Raw genomic sequence first — 924 nt, 5'->3', positions numbered from 1 at the left:
GCAGTCGACTACGTGGGAGTCCAGCGACATAGCCATTACGCTAACTGCTGGTTCCCTATTCTGGACCTTTTATATACGTGGAATCATGCAGTATGGGGTCAAGATTGACTGCCCTGGGACCCCCAGAAGGCACGGTGGGAAGGGTTCTTAAGGTTCTTTTTTTCTTTTTTTTTTTTTGGAGAGGTTTTCGCTATAGGGCGCGTGCACTCTCCAGAAAGACAGAGACAGACAAAGAGATGGAAAAAGAGAAATCACCCCCCAGGGGGGATGGTCATGCCACAATCTCTTCTCCTCCATTCTTCTCTTGGGTTCTTGGGCACCACGCACACGGACCCAGCGTGAGTTTAAGCCACTGGGTCCGGGATGCGAACCACAGTCAACTACGTGGGAGTCCAGAGACATAGCCATTACGCTAACTGCTGGTCCCGGGAAGGGTTCTTGACACAGACATCCTTCAGTGAGACAAGGACTGAGGCCCTTCTCCCCCAGCCTGGTTGCGACCTCGGAGCCAACTCAGAAGTCCTCGGCCCAGGTGCCCTTCCCACACCCTGTTTCAGGGCTGAGCTCACTCACCTCTTAAACCAGTGGTCCCAGTGGGAATGGCCCCAAGGCTGGATATGCTTCCCCAGTTTTGGGCCCAGCAGCCTCTTCAGCAGGCTGTGAGCCAGGAAGACGAGGCCCACACAGGTGAGGACAAACAGGGCCAGAGCCCTCCAGAAGTCCAGGAGGCAGGCAATTAGCAGGAAGGCGGCATATGCTGGGGGGGTTTGAGACACAGTAGGGGTCAGTGATGCCGCCTCTCCAGGCCCCTACGGCCCTATCCACTGCCCCACCTTGCTCCACCCTGAGCACGGAGCATAGGAAAGGCATCCAACCACTCTGAGCTTCAGTGTCCTCATCTGCAAAAGAGAACAATCATTCCTG

The 924-nt window shown here is 55.4% G+C and overlaps 1 protein-coding gene across 1 annotated transcript in view; it reads right to left on the bottom strand.

Annotated features, from left to right (window-relative positions):
• SLC28A1 (solute carrier family 28 member 1) overlaps window positions 1-924 on the bottom strand; it is a 44,402-nt gene that overhangs the window by 36,183 nt on the left and 7,295 nt on the right. Inside the window, exon 5 of the mRNA XM_006152846.3 lies at window positions 574-757. Within this exon, the coding sequence (XP_006152908.1) occupies window positions 574-757 (184 nt within the window). The remainder of the gene's footprint in view (window positions 1-573; window positions 758-924) is intronic.

Source organism: Tupaia chinensis, unplaced genomic scaffold (assembly GCF_000334495.1).
Source record: "Tupaia chinensis unplaced genomic scaffold, TupChi_1.0 Scaffold000359_1, whole genome shotgun sequence".
NCBI lineage: Eukaryota > Metazoa > Chordata > Mammalia > Scandentia > Tupaiidae > Tupaia > Tupaia belangeri.
Note: the sequence above shows the minus strand (reverse complement) of the source record. Positions and strands in the feature narration are given on the sequence as shown.